Raw genomic sequence first — 14150 nt, 5'->3', positions numbered from 1 at the left:
TTTCTGATGCAACAAGCAAACCTCACGGTTATTTAGTGGTAGATTTGCATGGTACTACACCAGAAGCATACAGATTAAGAACCGGAATCTTTCCGCCAGATTGGCCTGTGGTATATTTGATGAAGAAAAAACCACAGAATCACAAACGGTCTTTGTTTTAAACAACATAGGACCAACAGCCAGCTGCTCCTCCACCGGTGCATCATGTCCAGCCGTGTAAAGAGAAACCTTGAACTATTAAAACTGCTTATTAAGGTACCCCCACGTCAGAGAAAAGCCATATTGTGCACGGGCTCCAACAATTTAATTGCTACTCTCTCAGAAATAGCCCTCAATACTTTAAAAGGAAACATCCCTTTGGCTCCGCATCAGCTACGAACGTTGAGAAAAAGACGCCGACTTATTAGAATTCTGGGAAACAGCAAAGTGTCTCTTCAGAAAAAGAAGGCTCTTGTGAAACAGTCTGGAGGGTTTTTGGCCCCACTGCTAAGTTTTGCGGTTCCCCTGTTAACCGGGCTTTTAACAAACCAGTGATGGAACACGCTGAAAAAATGTATTTGGTCCCCAGCCGTCAGCTGGATCAATTAAGAACCCCACTTCCAAAGGATGAAAACATACGAACTACAGCTATCTCATCCTTAGATAGAGAAATGCAGGGGATTCTACACAGGACTGATTTATCCGAACATGAAAAAGCACGACTCTACAATACCTTACTTCAAAAATATTTAACCCATGTAAAACAGAGGGATGCTGAGAAACAAAATTTAAACCTGTTTCTACCTGAACCAACTGCTGAAGAAACAACAGACCCCTTTGCTGACAACGTGTTTCGTGAAGTGGTAGACAGCCTGCCTGTTAGATACAAGAGTCACGCAAGATTGATACTCAACAAATTAACCCTAAACAGGAATATTTCTACATGGGATGATAAAGGATCCTTCGTGTATAAAGGAGAAGTCATTCCTGGATCTAACATCTTGGACTTAGTCAAAGCTGCAACTCAAGCTAATGCGGTTTCTGTTACACGTCTCCCTAAAGGGTGGGATGTTTTTATGAAAGCCTTGGCTGAAATAAACACCCCGACATCCGTGATAGGTAATACGTCCAATCGACAACTCTTGGATTATTTAAAAAACCCATCAGCTTCACCCCCAACTCAAAGACGCAAATCTTCTAGGGAGCATCGGCAAGCTAGCTCTCCTACCTGGCTTAGCTTATAATACTATTATTTTAACCGAATAAATACTTCTTTTCTTAAATTCTGTTTATTGTCATTGTCTGTTCTTTTAAAAAGAGAAAATAGTGACACAGATCATATTCCAAAAGCACCCTCTAGGAGGGTCTGTTTATTAAAAGACGTTTATGAAATGCACTACAGGACATACAATGTTGCATCGTTTGAAACATATCTGAGGAACGGGTCCTTGTGTTCATTTTCTTCACAAAACGCATAACCATTTTGTCATTTTTATCCAAATCGTCGGAATATAACGCGCTAATATTTTTAAAGGATACCCCCATACATCTTTGATGAATGAAAAAAATGCAGTGATGTCCACAAACAACCGAGTCTGAGGCCTGTACAGGTTTGCATTGAAACACAGTTTTGCCAGCATTTCTTCTTATAAAGTTCACAATGGCTTTGGGAAACAAAGCATAGTCAGGAGGGTGACCATATGAGTCAAAAAATTCGGCTGTCCTTTCATTCGGTAGGTAAACAGCTAACCAGTGTTCTCCTGGAAGGTTATGGGGGTGAGTATTGATAATCAGCGCCACTGGTCTTTGCTGGACGTGCTTTCTTGGAAGTTTGTCACAGGGTAACACCCCATAGAAGGTGTTCTGAGTATAGGGGTTTGAGCTTAGTAGTCGAGTTAACTGCAGGCTATCCATTTCACATATAATCAAACAAGACGTTTCTCCTGTGATTTATTTCTATCACGTTGTCAAAAACGCCGTAAACCACCATATTGACGGTTGTTGGCAGAGGCTTGGCAAAACGCAGCTCTGCCCTCAGGTTTCCAGTTTTAATCAGCGAGTAATGGTCTGCACATTCTTGATCCGGAGTCAGGTCAAATGCAAAGAGTGTGTAGCCTTTTGCATACTCCTCACGGTTAATTAAAAGTGCGCTGTCTCTCATGTGTTTGCCAGCGGTCTGGACTAAACTCATATATTCTCTCACACAATTATCCTCTTCAAAATTGGGTTGAAATGGTTTCATAGGATACTGCTCACCATCCAAGTAGAGTGCTGCAAAATTGATGTCATAATGCTTAAAGTTGAAAGGGTTTTTAGTGTATGACCCGCTGAAAGCATCGTTATCGACGAGTGCTAGCACCACCTGTTTAGGAAGTTGTCCCAAAAACAGGTTCTCTTGATTGGAGACACGGCTCCCTACCGGTATGCTGAATACTTTCATGCTTACACGGTCCACTGGGTATTTGGCATTAGATGTCAGGAGGGCTTCAGCGTGTCCTAGGCGAACGCCTGGTGTTAATTTCACTTTTTTGACAAAGAGGGAGGCTGATAAAATCTGTAATTTGTAATGCCTGTTTGCATTGTTGCTCATTAAGCAGAAGGCGTCTTTATTGCGGGTGAGTTTAATTTTCACATCAACACCGTTCAGCAGCAGTTTTTCTTGGAAAAACAAGTCAGCATGGAGATGCCCCATCAAGTCTATTTTTTTACTACCAGCTCCCAGGAATGCTCTTTTGCTAAAACCTTTATTTGCCCCATCCAGAGCCGTAATCTCGTGTTCCCCTGCATTGTCTTTATAAAAAGCCCCAGCCGTAAATTGCGTGGCTAGTGTGTCTTCGCAATAGTTCAGCACGGATTCAATGTATGCTCTGTAAGGATAGCAGTTGTTACTTTGGCTGATGAGTCGGTCCCCTAAAGTCACATCTAACTGGCTGAAAATGGAGGCTATCGGGTAATTCACGAGACCTACCGCAGCCCCGTTAGCCAGGTTTGATCCGTCTTCATTCACCACTTTGCACGTCAGATATAAAAGCGTGTTGTTGAGATCCATATAGTCTTCGCCATTTCCGGCGATAAAAAAGTCCAAGGGTGAGGATTCTGTGAGAGCAGTTAATGGTGGAACTTCAATATAAAGGCTTCTCTCAATACTAGTTTGTGTAGGCCCAATGTGAAACAAATCAAGTTCGGATTTGGTGCACTCTTCAGAACAACCGTGAATAAAAGCCATGCTGACGTTTTAGAATATATCGTTCGTAGACTGTGTCCTCCTCCTCTTTCTACCTCCTCGACGCTTCTGGGGTTTCTTTCTACGTTGCACTTTCCTTTTAATGGGTTGAGGAGGACCTTTCAATCTCAGTTGCGATGCTTTTCTTTTTAACCCTCTTCTCCTTCTAATATACATAAGCCCCGATCCCTCTTGAGGGTTTGCAGGTCTTGTTCTGTTTAGAACCGCCTGGGTGATATGACCGACCATGTCGTTGGCTATATTACGCGCAGCTGTTTTTGCGTGGGGTTTAATGATGTCAAAGCCTCTTCTCAAAAGCGGTACAGCTTTTCGGAAAAGGCTTCTGAAAATCCCTCCTAGGCCCGAGCCATACATTTGTGGAATACCATGATACCCCGGTAGACCGTTTCCAGCTTGTGCCCTGTAATAGTTTTTATAAAGACCAGGGTCCCCATAGGATTTCAAGATGACCATTTTAAAAATCCTAGGTCCTCCTGGGGCGGAAGTGAAGCTTCACGATCACCTTTCCAAAACGAAATGGTACATTTTTGTTCTGGTCTGACTTTATCTCAACAGTGAGAGTGTCTATGTGGTGTTTGCTCACGGGGATGTAGTGGGGTTTATCGTAACAGATGTTGATACGATCGTTATTCTTCCCTTGCACCGGCACACATCGCAGCAGAGGAACGTAGAAATCCCCAACGAGCTGGTGCTCCACTATATCGGTGTAAACATATAAGGTGTTGAAACCTCCTGTGATGTCTGCTGAGAAAGCTGACTCATTGGCCGGAATGTTGGGGGGCAGCCCTAATATATACTGTAATTCCTTATCAGCTACTATCTTATACTTATTCTCGGGTTTAAGTAGGACCCTTCTGCTCACTGGTTCATATTTAAGAACAGCATTCAGTGGGTTCCATCGTGCTGTAATGCGTTCGTTCATATATCTCAACAGCTCTGGGATGTTAGAATAATACCCGTTCTCCAGAAAGAAGACCCACTTCTTTTCTTCTTGTACAATAGTAAAAGTTGGGTGGGTCGTCAGATTATCCCAGGTGTGAGGATACTGTATTTCAACTAGTCCTACTTCCCAGGCCCCCGAGAGCTCTAGAGGTTTTGCTAATGATATAGTGAAGCTTGAAATGGAGTTCCCGGGAAAGGCTATAGCACTCGCATTGCTAGGTAATGTGACATAAAAACCACCATCCCCCATTTCTTTCCTTAGGAATAAAAAGCTCTCAGCTAGGCAAGTTCTGTTACTTCGGAAGCCTGAACCCAACTGTTGAACTTGCTAGGCCATCCTAACCATTTCACTAAGCATTGCTTTCTCGCCCCCTGGCCTTTTGTGGCTAGAATTTTTTCAATCCTGTAGATGCAGTCTTTGTCTGTATTAATCTTTTGCAGTTCTTCAGTATAAAAGCTGCCTATGACGTCTTCACCCCCATAATCTTTCAAAAGAAACACCGGCTTATCTGTTTTTTGAAGAACCTGGTCCACAATGAATATCTCTGTGGTAAAGTTCTGTTCATACCCCTTAGCAAATTTACCCTTGCTTTTGGAAATCCTCACGTGGTCTCCTTTTCTGATTTGGTTTGCTTTTACCTCTATTCTTTTCACAGGGGGCCCGTAAACTCTCCTCCACACTGTTAAGGCGTTGGAATCGTTAACATCTACTGGTCTCGCTTTGATAGTGCGGTGAAAACTGTGGTTATAACTTTTGAGTAACAAAGGCAGAACATCGATGTAGGTAAAAGTGTTATGAGCTGTGAAATATCTCCACATTTTTGTTTTTAAAGTTCTGTTAAATCGCTCCACAACTCCAGCTTTAACCTCGTTGTTGGTGACAAAGTGATGGACCCCATGATGTTTCATAAGCGTGGATACTGACTTGTTTAGAAACTCTCGCCCCCGGTCTGTCTGTAATTTTTCAGGTTTTCGACCATCTTGTGTAAAGATTGCATTAAGCCCCCCTGCCACCTCTCTAGCTGACTTATCCTTCAGAGGTACTCCCCATGCGTATTTAGACAGGATGTCTATCACTGTTAAAATGTATTTGTAACCACGGTTATACTTTGAAAGTCGCTGCATATCCACTAAATCTGCCTGCCATTGAGAATCCACATGAGAAACAATAGTCTTGTTTCTTCTAAAATGGATCCTCGCTGGCCTGTGTAACGTGTAACTGTCTTGTTTGGATAACCATTGAGTAACATCCCGCTTCTTCACACTTTTGCATTGTTTTCTGGCTTCTTGAAAAAGCGGACAAACGCCTCCGAGGCTTCCTACCTTCCCCGGCGAATAATATATTTTCTTTAGGATTTCTGCGTATTCTGACATGGTTCTTAATGCATGAAATGAACACAAGGGTACAGATCAAACTCATTTTATTGAGAAAACACACATAGCATCTCTATTCTGCAGGATTTGTTTTAAAGACAGGACATGATGGAAACTTCCATGGTCTGCGAGTCCCCGATCTGTAGATTCCGCACATCACCCGAAAGGTGGATACTTCCCTATGGAAATCAAATAAATAGCAATGAGTCTACAGAACACAATTTCATCACTCTCTTTCACAACACCATACCCCACCCTACCCCACCCCCACACATACACAGTATGGACATTCTAACGCTTACCTTAGAACTCTCAAAACCATCAGAAGTGTTTTCATCAACAGCCGTGTTTTCCTTTTCCTCTGCCGCATACTTCAACAGATCAGATAGGAGTGACCTCCGAATGCTTCTGTCTGGGTTTGGTTCTTCACACATACTCTCGCTATCCTTATAGTCTGCTTTACAGTCCATTCCTTCATCCATCTTTTCAGCCTCAGCCTCCGCCCGGCGTTTTTCCTCCATTTTGGCATGCCATCTTCTCAAATCCTCAGGGTCTGTATCAGGCACTATCTCTTCGTCCTGGTAGCCGAGGTTATTAGTCAGACTTCCATACCCTTCATCATCAACATCCACATCAGCGTCGCCACATCGCATTCTCGGCATTTCAGGGTAAAGCTTTTTCAAATCGACACGGTCTGTACCCCGACCATAAAAATCAGGCTCAACATCTGTGAATTTATTTTCCACAGCATAAAGACCCGGTAATAAGTTGAGCCTTGTCGGTGGTTTTGCACTCGAGGATTCTCTCCGCTTTTTAGGACTGTTCACAGGTGTTCCCGGTATGGAAAATCCTGTTGCCCCCTCCGTGATTGGATAAGACCAGTACCTGTACTCGCTTTCAGCTGTTCTCTTCATAGTTGCTTTTTTCTTTCTAGGCGCATCTGGTGCTGAAAGGCTCACGGAGGTTGAAGGGCCAGCGGGCGATTCCATATTATGTGTTGTTCTGCAAAATAGTCAGAGCGCCTCCCTAAAACTCTACTATGGTTATTTAACCCCTAAAAACAACGCCTATTGGGCCCCACTATCACATGGTCACCTTATGAGCCTAAACCATTCCCTATTGGTTACAACGCAACACGTGATGGCATCTTAGAAAGGGGCCGCTAGGGGCTCAGGCTGTTCATTTCCACATGCCATTCGTTGGGGATAGGTCTATCCATGCTATGTTCCACACAAATGGGTTGGGCGGGGTGGGGCGGACACTGGGGTGGGGTTTCAGCCCGTGGGAGGGACTCTCAGGCATCCATTTCCTGTTTAGGGCAGGCGGGACTTCCGGGCATTGAGTGGGCGGGGCGTGGGAGGGGCCTTCCCCAAAAGTGGGCGTGGTACCTGTCAAATTTGAGTTTGACGAGAGGTGCCACCTTTTACTACTTACATTTATTTAGTTGTGGCTCAAGCCCATAAACTATTTAATAATCATACCTATAATTTGTGTGCAATACAGAGCTTGGGTTGTTGTAAGCTTTTCAGGCTGTATGGCCATGTTCCAGAAGCATTCTCTCCTGACGTTTCGCCTGCATCTATGGCATGCATCCTCAGAGGTTGTGGGACCTTACAACCTCGGAGGATGCCTGCTATAAATGCAGGCGAAACATCAGGAAGGAATGCTTCTGGAACATGGCCATACAGCCAAAAAACTTACAACAGCCCAGTGATTACAGCCATAAAAAACTTTGACAATATTTATTTATTTATTTGCTTTATTTCTATACTGCATTTTTCAGCTCTTAACAATATAGAGTTTGTTGGCCATGCAGCAAAATACAGTAACATTCAAAATCAACAGAATACCTTTATTGGCTAACCAAAAATGCATTATACAAGCTTTTGAAGCTCCACTAGCTCCTTTGTAATGCAAATGATGTTTTTAAACTTTGCTATTTTTTAACCTCTGGGAGCCCACAGGGTGGTGGAAATGTCCATCATACAGATTACTATAGTCTGTTAATTGTTTTTTTTCCCCCCCCGGAATATATGGCCCGCCCATTGTCATTTATATCGTGATTGTGTTTATTGGTATTTTATTTTATTTTTATTATCATTTATTATTTTAATGTCATTTTGATAATGTTGTTGTTGTCTAATGTATATGCTTTGATTTTATTGCTGTATTATTTTGTCCGGGCTTGGTCCCATGTAAGCCGCACCGAGTCCCCATTGGGGAGATGGTGGCGGGGTAGAAATAAAGTTATTATTATTATTACTATGGGACATTCTGTCTCAAAAGAATAAAAAAGTGGAGGTGGGAAAAAAAACCCTGGGAGCCATAAAAACAGATCTAGGGGAACTCCTTTGTTCTATTGCCTTATGTTTAGATCGTAATTGTACAGATATATTGACCTCTGCCCAACCATAGTGTGGAATCTCTAGTCTAGGTTCATGTATATAAACAGACACTCCTGGAAATGTAAATATGGCAAATATGTTCACTTGCTAAATAGAAAGTGATATATTGTGGATCTAAGAAAAATGGCAATAGTTTATATCTCAGCTAGACCTCCGGGAATGGAAGGGCTCTTGATCCATGTTATGTGCATTTGTTGTGGTTGTTGCTATAATTTTATGTTGCTCTTTTTATGTTTATTGTAATGAATCCCTTACCTTAGCTAGCTGGCAAAAGCCTAAGGGAGTGGGCCCGACAAAGCCACTGCATCTATTTTAGAAAAGGGAGACAGGGAGATGCCATCTTAGGTTAGGTTTGCCTTAGCGGGGCGTGTTCAAGTCTAGGAGGGAAAATCAGAAGGCTAGGATTGGTTAGAAAGATAGGGGCGGAGCCTAAGTGGTCTGAAGGAAAAAAGTATCTTTTAAACTGAGGTTTGAGATCCCAGTTTGGGAGTTGGAAGTCAGAATTTGGAACGGGTAGAGAGAAGTGTGGGTGTTAACGAGAGCAGTTTGGGGTTTTGAAGAAGTTTGGGTCAGTCTTTTGGTGTAGTATTCAGAATAGCTATCAAGAATATAGCTAGAATACAGTGTGGAGCAGCACCCCGTTAGTGGTCCATTTCCTAAGGAAGGCTAGTTCAGGGTTTTTGGCTAGATTCCTAAGGGGGATTTTTGGGAGTTACTTTCAGAGATTCATTTCCTGAAGTAATTTTCTGTGTTGAAACTTTTAAGACTTGTAACCCATAAGTTTTTAAGATCTTTACTCGAATGCAACCATAAGCTTTTTATACCAGTATTTTACTGAAACCATTAAGCATTTGTACCTGAATAATTTAAGTCTGTTCAATAAACATTCTTGTTATTTTTATCAACTTATACCAGCCTCAGTGTGAATACCTTTGGTGTCAAAGCGTTATTCAAGTCAGCTTTCAGCAGCCTCTAAGAAAACTATAGTGACACAGAGTGTGTTACTGAACAACCTCTCAATAATACCTCAGCCTGTGTATTATTAATATGGTGGCAGCAGAAATCTTTTGAAGAATCATTTTAAGTCTCTCAGTTCCAGTGGTTCCCAGTTCCTAACTTTTAAATAGACAGTGGGTTCAACTACCATACTCCCTCTACCTTTTGTGAGTTCTATACTGTATTTTGGTGAGCTAGTCAGTAGTGGAGGTGTTATCGTTATTATTTGGTTGAGCAGCATAGGGATTATTTTTCTATATTTCCCCGTCTGATAAATCAATTTAAAAATCTCTACTACTATTACTCGGCTGTGTGTCGTTATACTTATGTATTGTTTGTTTTATATGCAGCACTCTGAAGTGCTTTTGTGAGTCACCTCGAGTCCCTTCCAGGAGATGGTGGCAGGGTATAAATAAAGATGTTGTTGCTGTTGATGATGATGATGATGATGATGATGACGACAATCACGATCCTGTTCTTGTGATCACTACAGGGGAGGATCTTATTTTCTCTCTTCCAAAGAGGTTTCCAAATCAAATTAGAGTGGGGCGGAGAAGGAAGCACACATGAATGTCTATTCACACTGGCGGGAATAACTAGCAGTGGATCTCCACTTATTGGATGTAGGAGTAGACTCAAAATCCATGCCAATGTAATGGAGCTCTTGTAACTGTGTGTACTAAAAATGCCATTGTGTGATTTAGTACTTCCTAAATTACCAACATGCTGCTTTTATGACACTGTAGATGGACATTTGTCTAGAGAGAAATTTCATCTCAAAGTATACATCTCCTATAGTGTTCATTGTAATTAATATAGTGGAAGGTCCCTACATAGTAACTAAATCACTTCCTTCTGGGTATTCAGACTTCCCAAATATATATTCAGAAATGGGGAAAGGGGAATTGGTGTGCACAAGTGCTCTATTTTTAGAACTCTAGTAAGACAAGGAAATTTAATCGTTCTTCTAACTGGTTGTAGAACAGGGGGGAGGAATTGTGTTGTGGATTTGTGCCACTGGTTAAGAATAAAAACCTTATCTGTAGAAAATGTGAACCCCTTGGGACTTTTAAAGTATACTCATTATCGGAAATCTGTCTTTAATTTTATTTGGTTTAAATAAATGCTGAAGTAAGCTTTGCTGAGTCTAGTCAACAAGGGTTTCATTAATTCAGATTTTAATGGAGAAGTCGAATGCAGCTCAGAGTTGAATACTTTGAAGCCCAGCAGGTTTAAGTGAGGACTAGAGTGCAGGATCGAACTCCTTCCTTGTGAAATCCATTTCTAACTGTGGAGAACACTGGAGGCACAATGCAGGCAAAGCTTAACCTCTTTAATAATCTAACAATATGAGAAATAAACCCACTGACTTCAAGGAAGCTCACTCCCAGATGAATATTATCAAATTTTAGTTTAAATCTGTGCTGTCACCATTGTATCTACAGTCAATCACCATATATTTAGCAATGCTGTACTGGAGACCTACCAGGTAGAGGGCTATTGATATGAATACACATTTCCACATTGGAAAAGAATAATCCCACTTCTGACACCAATTTGTCATGAATAACTTTTCAGTAACTTTAAAGCATAGGTTCTTTTTATTGCAATTTCCAGAGTGAGAGGGTCTATCAGATTAAAGAAAAACATTTAGACATTCAGACATACAGATTCTATGCAACTACATAGAATGTACAACAACTTACAGTTACATTGGACTAACAAACAAAGGGGGGTTACATTTTCAATCAACATTCACACACATGTATATGCATTCATCCTCATGCAACCAAATATTATTATATCCTTTTCTCCCTCCTTGGAGAAGCACCTGTTAGGCCAGACCCTGCTTTACTGCAGCTTGCCAATGCATTGTTCCAAAACTTCAAAATGCCGAAATGCCAAAACTTCCTTCTGTTTAGCAACATGTATCTGATGTATCTGAGGGGCCGCTTCACCCCCTACCAACTCCAGAGATTCCTCTGTTCTGAGGACTAAGATCTATTGGAAGTCCCCAGTGTCAAGACCTTGAGTCTAACAGCAACCAGACGCAGAGCCTTCACAGCAGTGGCACCATCACTCTGGAATACTCTGCCACCTGAAGTCCGTGCCTTGCGGGACTTACCAGCTTTCCGCAGGGCATGTAAGACATACCTGTTTCGACAGGCTTTTAATGTTTGATATTGTTGTTTTTAAATTGTTTTAAATTGCTTTTAAATTTTGTTAGATTTTAGCTATTCTTGTAAGCCGCTCCAAGCCCCAGGGGAGTGGCGGCATATAAGTTCAAATAATAAATAAACAAATAAATAAATAAACATCTACAGTTCCAAAAATTAGAAGATTAATAGTAGGACTTCTCTTTAAGTCTGTAAAGTAATTTGTAATTCTGTTAATCTGTGAAGTAGGGATGGAGATCTATGGCCCTCCAGATGTTGGAACCTGCTCAATTACTGGTTTATTGGTTTTGAAATCTCAGATCTGTAAATCAACCACAAATTCTGGGATTCCATAGTTAAGAGCAGATAAAATAGTATCAATGTGGATATTCTCAAAAGGGGCAGAATCTTTGTGTATGGCCTCAGTTTTGACTTTGCATTTAGCCAGAGACCTGAGCCGATACCACATTCAGTCTGAATGTCTGAAGACCATTTATCTTTCTACAGAATACTTAAACCAGAATAGACAATCGCCATGAGTTGATGCAGTAAATATAGAAGAAATATATCAAATCCCATGGCTCCAACCTATGGAATTTTGGAGTTTATTGTTTGGTGAAGGATTTGGAATTCTTTTAGTAAACTCCTTTGAACTACAATTCCCAAGCTTTGCTACCCTATAAAAATAAACTTATTTAAACCTCAGTTCTTCTCTTTTCAGGGTACTTTTATGCCTTCTACATACCTGACCAAAATATAAATCCCGGGACTCCATAGGATGGAGGTATGGCATTAAAATAGTATGAAATTGCCATAATTATGCAGGCTATATTCACTCACTAGAGCCGTGGTGGTGCAATCTGTTAAACCCTTGTGTTGGCTGAACTGCTGACCTGAAGAGTTGAAGGTCGGCGGTTCAAATCCACGAGATGGGTGAGCTTCCATCTGTCAGCCCCAGCTTCCCATGCGGAAACATGATAGAAGCCTCCCACAGGATGGTAACACATCTGGGCAATGTCTCTATAGACATCAGATTCTCTCACACCAGAAACGACTTGCAGTATATTCTCCATTCACTTCTGACATGATTAAAAAAAACAACTCACTAGATAAAGTGATTGTCTGATTTGGTATAAGATTGTATAAGAGTTGGAAGGAAATTAGTTACAAATTAATTTATTATCTGAAATTTGTTGATTTTTAAATATCTATTTTGAAAATTGTTAGTTTGCAATACTAGCAGTGTTGTTACTTACTTGAGTAATTAGTAATATCTCACACTGTTTCATTATTGGTGGATTGTAATTTGGGGTTTTGGGACACTTATTTGGCCATTCTTAGACAATTTAACTTTTTTCCCAAAAAATATTTAAAGTAGAACATTACTATCATGTTCACTAAATAACTAATGTTAATGATTTTTTAATAACCACCAGTGGTAACACATTAATTTGAATACTAAATTTTAAAAGCTCTGCACAGAATGGCTGAGTTTGAGTGATGAGTTCAGGCAACTCAGGAGCTATGATTTACCTGGCATTTCACAACAGCATTTTATACCAAGATCTGTATAAAAAGAATTGCAAAAAACATGTATGCAAGATCTAAATGAAACAAAATGTACTGGCATCCTAGCACATGATAAACATCTGTCAGGACTGACAGTTCTTCTTTTTCCAAACATAACTTTCCACTGGAAGCACGATCAGAGAGAAAGCCCATCTCTCTGTCCAAATCATACAGACAAAGAATCTTTTGGTTAGGTTCAGCTACAGGACAAGAAGCAGAACGGCCTCCAGCTCTTTTCACACTGATCTTGCATTAAAGCATTCAGAAAATTACTTTATGGAATGTCTTCTCGCCAAATTTCTATTTAGTACCTATACCTATAATATATTAATGCCAGTTTTATGCTTTCAGTTTATTTCTGACTTATGGTGATGTTAAAAGTGGGTGGGGGAGTATTGTTGAGTTTTCCTGACAAGAGTTATTCAGGAAAGCTTTTCTGAGGCTGAGATAGTGTTACCTATCAGACATTAGTCTGTGGGTTTCTATGACTGAGTGAAAAATTGAACCCGAGTGTCTCAGTGTTTGGACAGTGCTCAAACCAGAATGTTATGATGTTTCTTAATGCCACTGGAAACATCTGAAATAAAGAATGCATAGGAGTTACAACAATAGCATGGATAGTAATATCTTGACTATGAATAATAAAACTAGCCAGATTTATATTATTATGCCAAAATATTCACTATATTGATGTCTTCAGTCATATCCATATGTTGTATAGTTGTTCATAACCTCTGCTGCATTTTGGATATCGTATTGTTAACCATCCAGCTATATACCATACATTCCTTCCTTCCACAACATACATTGCTTGATCACTATATCCTATTTTAATCCAACCATAGTTTGCCATTGGCATCTGCAGTTTGTGTGAGCCCACCAAACAAAATTGTTTGTAATACAGGCAGTCCCCGAGTCCCCGGTGGCGCAGTGGGTTAAAGCACTGTGCCAGCAGGACTGAAGACCGACAGGTTGCAGGTTCGAATCCGGGGAGAGGCGGATGAGCTCCCTCTATTAGCTCCAGCTCCTCATGCGGGGACATGAGAGAAGCCTCCCACAAGGATGATAAAACATCAAAAAATCATCCAGGCATCCCCTGGGCAACATTCTTACAGACGGCCAATTCTCTCACAACAGGAGTGGTTGCTCCTGACACGACCAAAAAAAAAAAAAAGTCCCCGAGTTACAAACATCTGACTTATAGATGACTTATAGTTAGGAACAGTAGTGAGACAACAGGAAGTGAGAGAAATCTACCCCTCAGAAGGGAGATGCACTCCTGAAAGAGTTATGGTATGTGGAAAAGGTGCCTCCACTGAAGCTTTCATCCTTGTTTTTAAAAGAAGTTAATTTTTTCAAAATCCAATTATCACAAGCAAAGAAAGTGAGGTGAAATCTTCTGAACAGGGTCACAGACAGCAAAACAAATACCACAGGGTTGTTAACTCTTCCCTATACTATCTAAAGCTAACATACATTATATAT

The 14150-nt window shown here is 40.8% G+C and overlaps 1 protein-coding gene across 1 annotated transcript; it reads right to left on the bottom strand.

The window, feature by feature from the left end:
* Positions 1-1894: 1894 nt before the first annotated feature.
* Positions 1895-3205, bottom strand: LOC137097087 (uncharacterized protein F54H12.2-like). The gene has a single exon (XM_067468389.1). It carries the CDS (start codon positions 3203-3205, stop codon positions 1895-1897), a length of 1311 nt encoding a protein of 436 aa, XP_067324490.1.
* Between the last annotated feature and the right edge of the window lie 10945 nt (positions 3206-14150).

Source organism: Anolis sagrei, chromosome 5 (assembly GCF_037176765.1).
Source record: "Anolis sagrei isolate rAnoSag1 chromosome 5, rAnoSag1.mat, whole genome shotgun sequence".
Classification (NCBI taxonomy): domain Eukaryota; kingdom Metazoa; phylum Chordata; class Lepidosauria; order Squamata; family Dactyloidae; genus Anolis; species Anolis sagrei.
This window is presented reverse-complemented; position numbering and strand designations above follow the sequence as displayed.

Coding starts and splice junctions, on each gene's coding strand:
- LOC137097087 (XM_067468389.1), bottom strand. CDS start 3,205: ATGGCTTTTATTCACGGTTGTTCTGAAGAGTGCACCAAATCCGAACTT.